Raw genomic sequence first — 13,630 nt, 5'->3', positions numbered from 1 at the left:
GCTGGTTTCGTCCGTTTTCAATGAATTGATTAAAAGAATACCAGATTCGACTTCGAACACACACACACACACACGCACACATACACACACACACACATACATCCTCACACAAGCACCACCCCGTACAACACCCACTTTCCAAATCCGCAAATTCAAGGTTTTCCGTCTTTCCAATATAATACCCGCCAAGTCGCAAACGCCTCCTTGATCCGCCTCACCTCTCCCTCACAGACACGCACACACACACACACTCACACCAACACATTCACACGCACTGAAACAATCGCGGCCGTACTACACTCCAGCGGAAGAGGCAGAGGAAGCACCCTCGGTCCCAGCCAGCACCAGCCCTTCCATAGCCCTACTACACACGTAAACACCACACAGAGCAGCGAGGCCGCGGGGGAGGAGGAGAAAGGAAGATGAAGAAATTTACCTTCAAGGGGGTTCTGGACGGCTTTCGTTCCTCGGTTAACCAGCAGACTCCGGCCGGCGGCGCGGCCAAGATTTGCATCGAGCAGGAAATTCAGGAAACTCTTCGGACGGAGCATTTTCAGCTGAAAAAGGTAAAAACTAAAAGTGCAGAAGTTTACGGTAGTTTGAAAAATTCCCTTCCTATACCGCTCTATATATTCTTTCGTATTTTCTCAAGAAAAAAGGATCAGGTTTATTTTTATTTTTTTAATCTTCCCTATCGTCACACCCGCACGTCATCCGCCGTTCGGTGTTAGGGCGTGGTTGTTTGCTAGCTGTATATGCAGATTCACCATAGACAAATATATGTCGATATTCGCTAACTGCAGGAACGTGAGCAGGAACAAGTGGACTATTGGAACATACCAATCCCGCAGGGGTGTGACGAGGAAAACCGGGGAATTGCAGTGCATTTGGGTTTGCAATTCACGTACGGTGGTGACGTTATCATGGTCGCGATTTTCCACCCACACCACATGTGGCAGGGTTGAAGTCATCCGTTGCCCCTCTAGACCACTTGGCTGCGCGGTTACTTGTTTTTTGTGTGTGTGCACACATAACATACTCCCTTTTTTTTTTATAAAAACTAACGTCGGTTGCATCCGAAAGCGAGCTATACCGCGGAAGAAAACCTGATCGTCGGTGGCCATATGCAATCAAACAACCCCTCGAGAGAGAGCACTCAACAAGCAACGCAGCAGCAGCAGCCGCCAGACGGTTCTGAAAATCATCTATCAAAAAGGAAAAACCCTTCCCGACGTTCATCGGAATGCGACCGGATATGGAATGCCACCCCTTGTTCACAAGACGGTGTACGGATCGAATTACGACCTAATTTGCTAGCGATTGCCGTTGGCATATTGTGCAGCAATTGCGACGTGTGCTAAAAGTGAATTCGCCTCCAGCGAAATATGCATCATCATGTCATCTTCGATCGATTTTTCATCACCAATCCTCGCCCCTCCCCAACGGCGCAGTACAACAGGAACATGGCGAAAGTCCTTCGCTGGTGTTGCGTCAGTGATACTGGTAGTAGTGGGGCCTGGCGCTAGTGGAAAGATAATGTCCACTCACTGGGACGGAACAGAGAAAATTCCTTCTCGAAAAAGGAAACTGGATACAACAGTTTATATTGCTTCAGGGAACGATAACGGTACAGGGTAAGGTGGCAGAACAAATATTTCAATATTTATTCAATCAAGAAACCACCACCTCTTGAAGGACACACAGGATCCGCTCGTCAAGACGCGCATGTCCTCGCATTTTCACCCCATACAGTCAGGTGTGCAAATTTCATCCTGATTGTAAGCTCTTGCATCGACATACCTTCTACTATTGTATGTTTATGTATGTATGTCTACTATTGTATGCTGTAGTCGATCATATTTCGAGTTACAAATGTTTCATTTACATGTTTGTTCGGGAAGAAGGGAACTAATCTGAGTTGCCAAAAATAGCTAGCGTTTGTTTTATTTGGTATGTATATTTGCTACTATATCATAAGACACACGCGGCTATTTTCATCAACTAATCGCTCCACTGAACTCCCTCGTTGAATGGAAAATGTAAACCAAATTCAACATATTAGCTACCGAACGTAAACTGTAGTCTGGTCGAAACCAACCCTAACCCTGCTCAAGTTTTTTCCAGTTCCCAAATATCATCTGCGAACTGCGATGCCCTGACCATCATTCTTTTCCCATTCATTTATCGATCAATACCATTTGTACTTATTCCATGTACGAATTTTTAAATATACATTTGTTTGTTTGACGCCATACTGCGCAGATGTTGTTCAAACGTTACTGAACTTGCTGGCGAGCGTGCGCACAAGATGACTAATAAATAACGGTGTGTGCGGTGTGTAGGTGGGAGGGAAATTGTGGAATTATGCTACTATTTGAACATTATTCGCAAGCTATACATTTAAGTGTAATATAAAACGGTGTTGATTTCACTTATTGTGACTTTGCCTGTCCATGTCCAGGACAGAAATGAGTCATCTGACCATAGGCAACGGACTATGCCGCGAACTCTGTAATTGAAAAACATATCTCAGGCAAGAAATGGATGCTTTACATTAACGGAACCGTCAGGGGTTTAGGGAAAGCAAGTCAAATAACACACCTCGTATGTTACTTATTTAACAAAGAAGCTGTGACGTACATACATTGATAAGCAAAAACAGCACAGTAGTGCATCAATTGCGCATCGAGCACAAACACGAAAGACAAAGGAAACTGCTCGTGTGTTGTGGGTGCGGTTATCTGGTAGGAATAATTTTGTTTGTAGCTTAGAAGGCAAATAAGTCCCAAACGTAGACAAGAACCATCGCCACTATCAATACTCGACGAACCCCAACGCCCAAAACCAAAGACCTAAGAGACCTTGTTTTTGCGACTATTTCCAGACCTTTCGCCATGGATTCCCTTACTCGCCTACTGCGCTGGCGTTCGATCCCGTGCAGCGGATCCTGGCGGTCGGCGACAAGTTCGGTTCGATGCGGTTGTACGTACCAAAGCTCAGATTTTTCTTCCCGAATAGAATAGATCCATCCTGATGAGACATTAACGCAATGCTTTGGTTTCCAATTTTCTCATTTTCAGACTGGGAAAGTTCGGTGTCGACGCCCACGTGAAACACGAGGGCGAATCGGCATGCGCCGTTAATTTGATCGAGTTTTTAGTGAACGAAGGCTGCCTGGTCACGGCCACCGCGGACGATACGCTGCATCTGTGGAACTTTAAGCTGAAAATACCGAAGGTGGTTCAAAGTCTGAAGTTCCAACGGGAAAGGTGCGCAGCTTTGATTGAGATAGACGTTTCCGCTTGTTATCGTTATTTAGCATTATCAATGTCCCTTTTAATTTGCTCTCACTTCGTTTATCCAGAATATCTCGCTTACATCTGCCCATTGGAACCAAATGGTTGTACATCGGCACGGAGAAAGGAAATACGCACATTGTCCACGTCGATTCGTTCACTCTCAGCGGATATGTTATCAATTGGAATAAGGCTATCGATCCGTAAGTTGAAACATATGTTCCACGCTGACGTACTGACATTGACTGGTTTCCTTTTCTTCTCTTTCTGCGTAGGATTCGTAAAACGCATCCTGGCGCAGTCGTGCACTTATCCGACAATCCGCTGGATGCTAACAAGGTAAGTGAAACGGTAGCTGTACGGTGCTGACGCACGTGCGCTGGCTGGCTAAATTTATCGTACTCACCCGGACACACGTTTTATTCGCCGACATTCGCAGTTGCTAATAGGATTCGAGTCCGGTCAATTAGTGCTATGGGATATGAGAGGCAAATGTGCGGAATTTCGATGGCTGTCCCAAGAGCCGCTCAGTTCCTGCTCCTGGCATCACGAGGGAAAACATTTCATAACATCACACACAGACGGTTCTTTATGTACGTGGCCTTTGAAACTTTCACCAAAACCCTTAACTCATAGTTTTCCTCATGGTGAGTATGGTTTGTTGCCTCAAAGGGAGGGAAAAACGTGGTACTGGGGTTGGATTTTGTGGTATTAAAACATCGCTCGCCCGATAATTGTAGCTAAGACGAACAAGGAAGGGAAAACCGAGAGCTGCAACTCGATTCAAAAGGTTGAAGTGAAAACGAATAGATTAGGGTAGGTATCGAGAAGCCACCTCGTGTTTGGTGCGTTTGTTATCTTACTTATCGTTCGATCATCTCGGTCGGATCCATTTTCTACCACCACACAGAGATCAATTTACAATTTTCTCGGGCGGTCTGCCGACGGAAAAGTGTAACCCCAAGTCGCACTGCATCACCGTGATGGTGCAGGGCAAATCAACGACCGTCTTAGAAATGGAGCACAGCGTTGTCGACTTCGTCACCATGTGTGAAAGTCCATGGGGTAGTGGTAAGCATGAACGCACAATTCTATTGCTTCAAGTCCGATGGCTTACCTTTCACCTTTTCCCTCCCTCTACAGACCTTCAAGAACCATACGCCGTGGCGGTGCTGCTGCAGAACGATCTCGTGCTGATCGATCTGCTGACGCCCGGTTACCCAACGTTCGAGTCGCCTTATTCCATGGACCTACACGAGTCACAAATCACCTGCTGTACATACCTTGCTGACTGTCCGTCCGACCTCGTGCCGGCGTTCTACTCCGTCGGGCGCAGCGCGGCAACCAACCGGCGATCCGGCTACTCCGAACGCGAGTGGCCCATCAACGGTGGCGAGTGGCAGCCGACGTCGTGCAGTTACTCGGAAATCATTCTCACCGGGCACCAGGACGGTTCGATCAAGTTTTGGGACTCCAGCGCCGGCACGCTGCAGGTGCTGTACAAGCTGAAGACATCCAAAATCTTCGAGAAACCACGAGTGCGATCGCTAGACAGTGGCGAGGAGGACCCGCTGGCTATCTCGATGTTATCCTTATGTGCGGAATCTAGGTAGGCCAAGCCAAGACCCAGCCCAACCCAGCCTCCGGTCCCGGGTTTATTTTTTCCGCCCCACGCTTATCTCATCTTATCATTTCATTCACAGAAAACTTTGTGTTGCTTGCAATTGCGGTTACGTTGTTCTGTTCAAGTTCAGGAGAGCCGAAAGTACAGGCGATATTGTGGTAAGTGCGCTCGGTCGCCGTCGTCCCCAACACCCTCCTAGTTTGTTGCTACATTTTCCCCGTACCACTTTACACAGGTCTTGGATATTCCTTTTACCATGGATACTTTTACCGAATTTGAAGGCAGTCCAGAATGTGAGTTCATACCTAAATCACTGCCAAAAACTGTTGACTCGACTGAGAGCGAAAAGAAGGTAAGGGTATAATCCCTCTTTGTCAATCCAACGTTCCTATCTACTTCAAACTTTAGTACTGATACACCTCGTTTGTGCTCGCCTTACGTTCTCATCGTTTCAGAACTGCAGTCTATTGAAAGTTAAAACTGGACCACAAAGAAAACCGCCAGGGTTTCAAGCCCAGCTTGTATGCGTTCCGTCAGGGGCTTGCGGCAGTGTGCAGATTACTGCGCTTACCATCAACTCCAACTACGGATTGTAAGCATATAGAAGGATGAAGAAAGAACGGGCAGCTCATATAACTGACGAATTTATTTGACACGCCCATCTCCCTCTCTCTTTCAGAATGGCTTACGGTAACGAGTACGGTTTAACGATAGTGGATATAGTGAAGAAAATGTGCGTCTTGAATCTGTGCACCCAAGAAATTTACGGTTCGCAAGACCCATATTCCAGAACGCCCCGGAGTCCGAAACGTTTGGAAAATAGTCAATCAAAAGACGACTCGCTGCGTTCCCCTAGCATAGATCAGGTAAGCAATTGCTTCACTCGCCCTAGAGAAAGTATAATAAAAAAACAGACTAAATAAGTAACCTAAAATATAGTATGTACAGCCGAAAAGCGAGCACCGATAGAGAGACGAGTAACACGTGTGCACGGTCGAGAGCGGCCGCTTGCGTGCGTAGTATTAATATGTGTAAGATGTGTATAATATTGTCACCACATGTAAATTTTATCAATATTTAGCACCTGTTCGCTCTTATCCTGTACATTTCGGCACGACTTTCTCTTAATGAAACGACTAGGTCGACACGAAACGGCTATGTTGTAGACAAACGTAACCGCATCGTCATCGCCTCATCCTCAACAGATCAATTCACTCACTCAAGTACCCGGTTTGAACTGTCATCTAACGACCGATTGACGGGAAATTAACGCTTTTTATTCATGCAATATCCAGTACGCGATATGCAACATTTATTAACCAACATCATAACCACCAACTAAAAAAGAAAAATACCTAAAACCTTATATACCATTACCATACCTAAAATCTTATAGTTCATTGTATATTAAATATATCTCAAGAACCACTGCAATCGATTGTTGGTATCCAGTTTGGATTTCAACCGACCCGATATTCGTGATGAGATTCCTACCACAGTTTACAGTGAAACTTCTGTATACGTGTGTGCTTCAGCTAGAATTATATTTGGCTGTTTAGGCAAACAATAGTTTCACGTATGCCCATGTAACACTGTATCCTGTACTCCCCCTTTCTACACCTCCAGTGGTTATGGTTCTACATTGAAGCATTTCATTCATATAACATGATACGCATTTCAACAATCGTCCCAAGTGTCGTGACGACACGTACATACGAACAAGGACACTGATGAACGCACGACAAAATAACATTCATCAACACCAAAGTCCCATCTGTGACTACTACCCGAATCGTATATTCAACTGTACAAAATGGTTGTGTGAGCAATGCAACTAAGGGAAAACCAATAGCCAATGATTCCGTACATTCGCCTACTACTAATCGCCAACGCCGGGAGTGTTTTGTGGGGAACTACAGGGGCATGTTTTGTGTGTATCTGTGTGTGTATGTGTGTGGAGCAGCGCACGGATTGTCGTAGAGTGCCGTTGTTCATCGGCCGGTTCCGGGCACACACTTTACATCTTCATAGCATCGTAGAGCGCAGGGTTCGGGGATGTATAGAGTGCAAACGGTCTAGTCCTTCACCATCTAGTGTTGGCTTGTTTGTTATGCAAGGGCTCGTCCACTATGCCCGACCACACGCTGGCCTTGTGGCATCCTGTTCATGTTCTGTTACATCCGCAATGTCGGTCCTCTTAGAGAGAGATTGCTAACATCTAGTGGTGTTTGTCCTCATATTGTTTTTGACTCCTTGTGCGTGTTCGTGTTAACACAGTCATCCGGTTTTGCGACATCTTACATTACGCGTAGTAGTAGCTGGCTCCCCCCCGTGTGTTGGTTAACACTCTGATACATTTATTGATTAATTTTTGTGTTTGTCTATTACTATTATTATTATTTTTAACTACCCGCCTCTGGAGGCATCTCACCCACCACCTGACCGTAGTTACCAATTGCGAAAGTTATTTATTTATGTTCAGCCCGGCCATATTGACGCAACGCTGGAGATGGCTGTTGAATGTCTGCCGGATGCGCCACCAGGTGACAGCACCTTGGCAATAGTGTCCACCATTCAAGCTACCGCAGGTGGTGGCAACGGGGATAATATTGGAGGCGAATATTGTGGTACTGGTGCTGCTGCAGCTATTTTTCCACCTCTCGCCGATACTGGCAGCGTAGGTCCTGAGGCACGTCCTCCTGAGCGGCCACCACGAAGCAAGATTGCTCACGATGCTGCTGCTGCTCTCAAGGCTGTTGCTGCCGGAGGTGACGTCGACTCCGCCACCATTCCTGCAGCTGTGATCGCAATCGGTATCACTTGTACTACAACAACGGCTGCTACTGCTACCGCCAATACTAGTGCTACTACTATTACTACTACTACTACTACCACCTCTACTGCTACCACTACCTCCACCTCTACCTCAATCTCAACCTTCGCGACTGCTACCACCGCTCCCGAACACCCTCCCGTCCTCGCAACGGCGCAAGCCGCCAACACCGAGCCACTCGCAGCACGGCCGTCGTCCGCAGCAGGAGTCACGTCTGTGATACCGAAAACGTCAGGGAGCACGTCAGCAACGGACGAGGCGTGTAAGCGCGCGAAGAAATCATTCATTGAATCACTTCCGCTACCGAAATGGTTGCGACACTTGAGTAAGTACTACCCATCGATATGGGAACTCCTATAGGGTTTGTTTCCCAGTCGCAGATACAACACTGCAACACTTGCACACCGTACAGAAACGTTGTCATTCTCATGCATCGCATTCACTCACATCGCGTCTGCTCTTGGGCATCATCATAATTTACGCAACGCCCTTCCATTCCAAAGCTCTCGGACAAATCTTCACGACACGTGGAATTCAACCCCCCTCCACCTTGCCTTCTCTACGCTCTATTGCATACCGGAATTGAAGACATTGCAATGTATTCTTAGGGATTTCCACATAGCCCCGAAAACCTTGTTAGAAGCTGTGTCGATCCTTGTGCGCCGGAACCAGCTTCCATTCCATTCGCACTGAGAGTGTCTAGTATATGTCCCACCCTCCCTTCGTCCGACTTCTTGATCAACTTACCCGGGAATTAAGCCTGCTCCCCCGAATCTCTGTCATACAAATGAGTTGATGAGTGATCTTCGGTCGCAAAAACAATGCGCTTACGTTGTGTCTACATTTGCCGCGTCGGTCAACGGATCTTTATATATATACATGTATATTGTTTCTACTATGCTAACTGTTCTTAAGAATCTGATGCGGGTGTAGGAGACGCTAGGACCGGGACAGGTTAATTGGTTCTAGCGTGCGTTCTCTAAATGTACGGATACGGATGCTGACGGATGGAGTATGACCGAAATGAAATTCTCAACGCCATATAACCGGTGTCGCACCGGTGTCCCTTTCCTCCCTTCCCTCTTCCGTAGATAAATGGGCTCGTTGGTGGCAGTGGTGGCATCGGGAGTGGAACAACATCAAGCTCCGCGACGACGCCGAACGCGGTTAACTCGAACATGCCGCTATCGATGTATGAGCGAGGCATGAGCATATCAAGTGCCGGTAGTCCAAGCAAGCGTACTGGAACTGGAAGCGGATCTACGACAATAACGGGTCTGACAGACTCTGTCAGGAAATCACGATCGCAAGGTGCGCGGCCAGCAGCGCCTCTTCCATCCCTATCCAGCACCGGTTGGATAGGATTTCTGGGGCGAGGATTCGAGTTGGGTTGGCAGCAGAGGGGCCGAGAGAGAGAGAGCCTAACTATGCTTCTTCTCGAGCCCTGGCTCCTTCCTTTCAGCCGTCCTGTCCTGTTGTTGTGTGATTTTATTTTGGTTTTCAATTTATTTACTGTATTTTGTGTTTGCTGCCCATTTGTGGGTTTCATAGGCGCACAAGCTGTTTTCCAAATTAGCACACCTGTTTTTTTCCTAGTGTCCCTGCTTAGAGATATAGTGCAAATGCTTCAATGAACTTTTCGTTGTTTCTTGTTTCCGTTCCTTGAGTTTTATGGTTTTTATACCCCAAAATTGGTGCCCTTCGATTTGATTTTCCCCGCCCCGCGCTCAGTTCTTCTCTTCTCATTTTGTTGGTATGGTTTTGCTTTTTCCCCCCCGTTTTCGTCTATCTGTCTCCAATTCATCCTCTTTTACTTTCCCGTTGTTTTTATTTTCGTATTTATCTCATTACTGTGCAACACTGCGGCAAAAGTGCATAAGATTATACTAATGCAACGAAACACCCACACATGCGTATGGGGTTTGTGTTTTGTATTCCTTCTTGCAGATAAATTGGATAACTCATTCTCGAGATCTCGTTCATCTTCTATGTCAAGCTTAGAAAATAATGCAATGGAGGCTGTGACTTGTTTGGCTTTTGCCGATAGTTATGTAAAAAAAAGCGGTAAGTGAGTTAAAAGAAAACAGATTTCAAAAGATGCTGTTATGAACCTCAAATTTGAGAGGTTTTGTTTATTTGTTCTTATACTTTCCCCTTTTCCCTTTTCAGATCCCTCAATGGCATTGCCTACTGCATGGTTAGGAACAAGTTTAGGATCGATCCTAACCATTTCTCTATCGATTCCCGAGAACGATCTAAGAAAAGCGAACGTTGTCCAGTCTGCTCCCACTGGTAAAACTTGTGTGTGGTTTTGGTTTCGAATTGACGCTCGAATTTAAACTGTGTTTGCTTTCCTCCCCCCACACAGGCGCCATGTTCCGCCTGAAAGGATCGATCCTGTCAATGTCCTTGTTGGACTGCAATGGGGCGCTTATTCCGTACGCGTTCGAGTCGTGGAGGGAAGACTCGAAAGACGGGAAAGAGAAGCGAGAGAGTAAGTAGCTTCAGCCCGCGCCTCCCCCACATTCTTTCTCACCTACCTTCGTTTCTTCCTTAACGGTGAACCAGGAACGCCAACCAAGACATCATCCACCAAGATGAGCCCTACCAATCCGGATGGTTTATGTGATCGACAGTTTATAGCCATAGCGAGCGAGAAGCAGGCGGGCGTCTATGCACTACCGAGTCAGAATTGTGTCTACCGAAAGAAGTTGGTTGATTTTGACTTCATCGTAAAGGCCGAAATAATCAGTATGAAAGGTAATGGAAGGCGCAACCCTGAGACGAATGCTGTTTGCTTTATTGTTGTTCTCTTTTTTCCGGACTTACAGATAGTGTTTGCCTGATATGTTACGCGTCAAACGGACATCTAATGGTTTATACCCTACCCAGCTTGAAACCCTTACTTGAAGTTGATTTCCTTCCGTTGGCTGATTTGAGGTAGGTAAAGTGGATGCGAAAACTATGTCGCTGCTCACTTCCCGCTACCCTTACGTTTATAAATGCACTAGTACGGTAACACTGCTTCATTACATGCAACTTTACGTAAATACTATCTTTCGTATTCTGCGTGTGCACCACTAAGGGTGACGATTGTGTAAAACGATAGGTTTGTAAAAGGGAGACTTGGGAACGTTGCAAACAAACAAACAAACAAAAAAAAACCTACTCTCCTGGTTAACTCCCAGCGGGGGAGCAAAAAACAAATGAGGAAAGCTACCCACCTACTGTCCATTCCAATCGCTCGCCAAAACTATGTAATTTCCTCTTTTCCCACACTCTTGACACCCATTCACATTCGCCATTCCGTTTCCGTGCACTGAAAACTTAACTAAAACTCGTTTTCTTCACAACAGTTTCCAAACCAAATGTAAACAGGGCGTGGTGGATCCAATGCTGTCCATTTGGGGACAACAACTAATAGTCAATGAAGATTCGAATGTGTAAGTGTGTGAATCGCCGCTGGTTGTGTACGGTACCGTCTTCCGGTTTCGATGAGGCATCGATCCTCCTGACGCTTCGACGCGAGAGAGTACTATTATGCGATATCGTTTCTTCGTAAAGCGAATGTTTCACCAAATGTATCATTGTGCTAAGAGGTTTACATACCCTTTGGGAGGGTGGAAATCAGATGGAAGTTCATGCGTATAGAAAAGGAATAGAAACAACATTTTTTCACTTCTCAAAGAAGTGCTTTGTGGCTGCATATTCTGGTTTGATCGTGTAGGTAAAGGCCTAAATACTACAAGTTCATGCAGCTGGCATATTTTCTGTGGTCCATATGCCCTAAAAAGGTGGCCTGTGCCAACGAACGCTACGCAGGAGATACAGTTGTATTACGTCCACATATCATGCACATATATCTGCTGCATGTTTCTCTTCTGTACGCTCTGACCGTTTGTTCCACGAACATATTTCGAACATATTTCTTTTTGATTTCTATTTCCTCACCAAACTCTATTCACTGTTGCAGCTGGATTAGTCTATTTTATCTTATATACACTTGTTTACTTGTTCAGTTGTCTTTTTTAAAGTGAAATATTTGACTTATGACTTTCCACATTCTGAAACTATATATTTCTTCTTTTATCCTTCGTTTCGTTTCTTTTCATTTTGCATTTACTTGTCTTGCTTTTGTGCAAACGATTTATTTTTCTGGCGTCTTACACCATCAACTTCAACCGACATCTCCGGATGATCCTGCAGGATTTCAAGGACGTTTAGCTTTAGTAACAAGGGCCATGGATTGTATTTAGCCACACCCACCGAAATCCAGAAATTTACCGTTTGCCAAGAATTCAGGTAAATGAAGTTAGCTGATCTTTTCCTTAATCTTGATGAGAATATTAATTGTGTCCTTTCCTCCTTTAAATTAAAAATAGCCACCAATACAACAACATGCTTGGCGAGCTCTACGTACCTCATGAAATGCCAGAAGCGCCCAAGGAAAGCTTTTTCAAAGGTCTTTTTGGAGGAGGAATGCGCAACCTCGATCGGGAAGAATTATGTGAGTACAGATAGCTGTGTAGCCGGTGGCATTCAAAACGATTCATTACGATCCTTTTGCAACGCAGTCGGAGAATCCAGTGGCAAGGCGAACCGGTCGGTGGCAAAGCACATCCCAGGGCCGAACGCGAACATTCAGGAGATGAACGCTCGGACCACCTCGGTCACATCGGAGATCAGCAAGGCCCACCAGCTGATGCTTGAGCGTGGCGACAAGCTGAGCCAGCTCGAGGAACGCACGGAGCGGATGGCGAACGAGGCCCAGCAGTTTTCCAGCTCCGCCCATTTGCTGATGAACAAGTACAAGGATAAGAAGTGGTATCAGCTATAATTCGCCCACCACCGACCAATTCCTATGTTGTCGATGTCGGATGGGGGGAGGCAGGCGAGAGGATGGTCGATCAACATCATTGACCGTTTTTACGTATTGTCGTTTTGTTTCTGGCAGGACGTGCGTGCGGTGTGTTGAAAATCTATGCTAAAAGCACACATATACAACACATCCATACGCCCCCGCACTGCTGGTACAACAAAATGTTTCTGTTAGTTCGCTTATTGCAAAACTGCTCGATTGTTTCCTTCGTTAAAGAAAACTAACTGAGAGGTACATTTAACGCAAGGCGCGGGGACGAACACAGCAAAGTAAATGCTGGCAGTGTGTGCAGGACCCCAAGAACAAAGTACACACACTCAAAAAACAAACATGTAAACAACTAAACGTTCAGACTAATAACAGACAACAGCAAACACAACACACAACACATGTTATAAAACAAATTAGGAGAAAAAGAACAGCTGTGCGGAAGCGTAAATCTAGCATTCGGTTTACTCGTTAAAAAGTTTTAGATCATAAGCATTGATCCCAAGTGGAATGAGGCAAGCAAGTGAAAAAGGAGGAGGAAGAAAAAGCAAACAGACAAAACGAAAGCAAACCACATGTTATATTAATTATTTTTTAAACTTATGTAATGATGAAAAACAGCTACAACAACAGCGGCAGCAAAACAAAAAAAAACAAAGTCATTACTCAGTAAACCACATAACAAAAATAAGACAAAAAAAACATTATGAAAGTGTTTGCCAGGCAGTTTTCGGATCACAAGTGGTGTCAGTGGTAAAAGAAGAAGAAGAAGAAAAAAAGTAAAATTACTGCGCGTTGCGTATCATTGTAAATAGAACATTTTGATATGACGTGTACTGTACATATGTTGAGAAAAATAGCTATTATTGAAAAAAAAACACAAAAAGGATTATTTGTTTTCATTTATTGATATTGATGATTCGAACTATACGGGGATGAGGCTGCTTTACCAGCCACGGTAAGTTATACTAATTACCTAACACGTGTGCTTTGGGCCCAAATTTATCTTT

At 45.3% G+C, this 13,630-nt stretch overlaps 1 protein-coding gene across 2 annotated transcripts; it reads left to right on the top strand.

Annotated features, from left to right (window-relative positions):
* The first annotated feature begins 271 nt into the window (after positions 1-271).
* Positions 272-13,475, top strand: LOC131291319 (syntaxin-binding protein 5). Of its 2 annotated transcripts, XM_058320516.1 has the most exons (23): positions 272-566; positions 2,885-2,982; positions 3,081-3,269; positions 3,365-3,499; positions 3,572-3,635; positions 3,736-3,943; positions 4,037-4,112; positions 4,207-4,367; positions 4,440-4,905; positions 5,000-5,078; positions 5,156-5,272; positions 5,376-5,512; positions 5,600-5,786; positions 8,845-9,064; positions 9,701-9,817; positions 9,923-10,045; positions 10,122-10,247; positions 10,322-10,513; positions 10,585-10,693; positions 11,110-11,196; positions 11,960-12,055; positions 12,136-12,260; positions 12,328-13,475. In XM_058320516.1, the coding sequence occupies exons 1-23, from the start codon at positions 423-425 to the stop codon at positions 12,588-12,590; spliced, it is 3,519 nt and encodes a 1,172-aa protein (XP_058176499.1). In that variant the 5' UTR covers positions 272-422; the 3' UTR covers positions 12,591-13,475. The 2 variants fall into 2 exon arrangements, with proteins under 2 accessions (XP_058176499.1, XP_058176500.1); XM_058320517.1 differs by lacking the exon at positions 11,110-11,196.
* Positions 13,476-13,630: the final 155 nt, after the last annotated feature.

This window comes from Anopheles ziemanni, chromosome X (assembly GCF_943734765.1).
Source record: "Anopheles ziemanni chromosome X, idAnoZiCoDA_A2_x.2, whole genome shotgun sequence".
NCBI classification, from domain to species: domain Eukaryota; kingdom Metazoa; phylum Arthropoda; class Insecta; order Diptera; family Culicidae; genus Anopheles; species Anopheles ziemanni.
This window is presented reverse-complemented; position numbering and strand designations above follow the sequence as displayed.

Bases quoted from the DNA above. Each gene is read 5' to 3' on its own strand.
- LOC131291319 (XM_058320516.1), top strand. From the start codon at position 423: ATGAAGAAATTTACCTTCAAGGGGGTTCTGGACGGCTTTCGTTCCTCG. The intron at 4,906-4,999 runs GTAGGCCAAGCC...TTTCATTCACAG, and splicing joins TCCTTATGTGCGGAATCTAG to AAAACTTTGTGTTGCTTGCA. The intron at 11,197-11,959 runs GTAAGTGTGTGA...ATGATCCTGCAG, and splicing joins GTCAATGAAGATTCGAATGT to GATTTCAAGGACGTTTAGCT.